Source organism: Nansenia antarctica (assembly GCF_963989245.1).
Source record: "Nansenia antarctica genome assembly, chromosome: 10".
Lineage (NCBI taxonomy): Eukaryota > Metazoa > Chordata > Actinopteri > Argentiniformes > Microstomatidae > Nansenia > Nansenia antarctica.
The window spans coordinates 30,042,123-30,044,549 of NC_137680.1; the positions used below are offsets into that span (position 1 = coordinate 30,042,123).

The 2,427-nt window shown below is 38.6% G+C and overlaps 1 protein-coding gene across 1 annotated transcript in view; it reads right to left on the reverse strand.

Moving 5' to 3' along the window:
- Positions 1-1,775, reverse strand: part of LOC308165969 (synaptonemal complex protein 3-like) — an 8,082-nt gene extending 6,307 nt beyond the window's left edge. Inside the window, exons 1-4 of the mRNA XM_080540181.1 lie at positions 1,675-1,775; positions 743-877; positions 346-427; positions 210-244 (exon numbers count right to left, since the gene is read on the reverse strand). Of these exons, the coding sequence (XP_080396307.1) occupies positions 210-244; positions 346-427; positions 743-877; positions 1,675-1,678 (256 nt within the window). The 5' untranslated portion in view covers positions 1,679-1,775. The remainder of the gene's footprint in view (positions 1-209; positions 245-345; positions 428-742; positions 878-1,674) is intronic.
- Between the last annotated feature and the right edge of the window lie 652 nt (positions 1,776-2,427).

Below are 2,427 nucleotides of genomic sequence, written 5' to 3' on the forward strand. Positions count from 1 at the left end.
CCTGGGCCTGAGCTAGATTACTCTTTCTGCTACGACTGGTGGATTGATGATTCACTTGCTTAGTCAAATGTATCGATTGTAAGTCGCTTTGGAATAAGACGTCTGCTAAATGCCAAACATGTAAAATGTCATGATAGAACAATTTCCAATTTTAGAAAATACAGACACCGATTCAAGGAAATGAAGTTGTAGGCTAGTTTGTTATTTACCTCCAAATTGCTCCAACATGGTTTGTACCCCATTCCTAGAGGGGTGTAGAGGAAGCGCAAGAGTTTACAATAAATATGGGTGAATAGGCCTACCTTTTATTATATTATATTAAATAATAGCAATTATCCTACTTACCCCACTTCAACATTTAGATCGTCCTCCTCAAAGTGTTCGGATAATCTCTTTTTGGCCAACTTGTCAACAATAGGGGTTTCATCTGCAGACAGAGATGAAATATAAAGTGTGATAGTTAGCCAATAATTAGTAGGCCTAATCAATTATCTTATACATAATAATTCATTATTAGCTAGCCTCACAGATTAGCTAGCTACGTTCTCTGTTGTCATCTGAACAATTCTTCGTCAGACACAAAATCAAATGCTTTGTCGGCCATGTCCTCTATGTGTTTAGTTTTCTTGTATTGTTTTCTCCCAATGATTATTATATAGGAATCTGGAATATCTGGGCGAGACCCCTGCACTCACTGCCTCCTATCAGCTTAATCCACATTGAATTGACCCTGTTGACTCACCGTTGCCCTTGCGGCCTTTGCCACCCTTGCCCTGTTTGTTGCGTGGGACCGGAGGGGGCAGCTCGATCTCATCCTGGGGCATCTGGGCCACCTTCTGCAAGAACACCTTCTCCAGAGACTTTTTATATTCCATATCTGGAATATATGGAATATGCAGTGAGGTCAAGGAAGCTGCTGCTGATTGGCTAGTTAGCTTAATGTTAACTGTCTATATAGATAACTACGATAATCACCTCAGAAATAAAAATACATATTTTATTATTCATATTTTACGAAATTGTTGTTAGCCTGCTGTAACGATTACATGACGATATTGGTGTATGGCTTAATACTGGATTTGATTGGCTAGCTAAGATAGTTACAGTTGCCATGACTACGGTGCAAGCTAGGTGTCATGCACGTCAATCAAATCAGCAGATTCGCGCCATAGTAGGCTCGTGCTAGGCTACATTAAGTGTGTTCAAACTAAAAGCTTTGATATAAAAAGAAACTGGCCAGAATTAGGATAACATTTAACACACATGACATGTTCTTGTCTTCCATAATAACTTTATTATTATTTCTAGAGAAATGGTGTTAGTAAACGTTGTGTGAGCAAGCACACATTTCTTAAATGTTCCTTAGTTTATTCGTTTTCTTAGTTTTTTAGGATTGTTAGTTTGATGTTTGTTGATGAATAATTGATTGACTGAATCATCTGATTATCGATTGATTATTTGACTGATTCATACATCCATATAGAGAATAGGCCTAGATGTGTAGAATATTAGCTAGTTATGCTAGGCTAGGTTACTTTTACACTGTCCATCATTTGCTGCAGCTAGCAAGTTAGCTAGCCAAGTTGTCATGGTTACTGCTACTGCTACTTCATTTGATCTGACATTGAACAACAGCAACATTAACAAGTACAAATGTAAAGGTACATATCTTACCCATGTTTGACTCTTATATGTCCCTTTAATCAGCAGTAAAGCCCAGAGACACCTGCTCTTAACTACCTGAGGACAAACTGCTGCTCGAGCCTCTACCAGGGTTGCCAGATGGGGTTGACAATGTCCAGCCTAAACACAGCCTAAAAACCGCTCAATCCACCAAAAAAGCCCAAAACCTATATTGTCAGAAAACCGCTAATTACTATTACACATTGTATGTAGCTTAACTTCATGCATTTTGTAACTTTCAGGCACTGACATTTTGATACCGCCTAAATGCTATTTATCCAGTCCAACCCGCCCAAATGCTTTTGTTCTGGCCCAGTGTGATCAAAAGTAGCCCATTCAGCGGGAACCCACCCCACCTGGCAACACTGCCCTCCACCACCACCTCGCGCCAGTCAATTCAGAAATAGTAATTTAATATAGTAATATAGTAGTAATATAATCATATAGTAATATAATAATAGAAATAGTAATTTGCTGCTGGTGAAAGGGGGAACAAGCCGGAAGCCGATTTAATGTTGGGACTTTTATTTTTGAAAACATTTAATACATTTCAGCGTTGTTAAAAATCAATGACACACTCGCTAATAACTAACACAGCTTGTTTTGTGAGCCTGCTAACAATGTAAAGTAGTGTTATAGTTAACTAGGTACCAGTGGGGATTTACTCACCGTTGCATTATTTTGGCTTGCCTAGAGAGTTTGTGTTGTGATTCTCAACAACGTTGTAATTGCTGCGTTCGTATT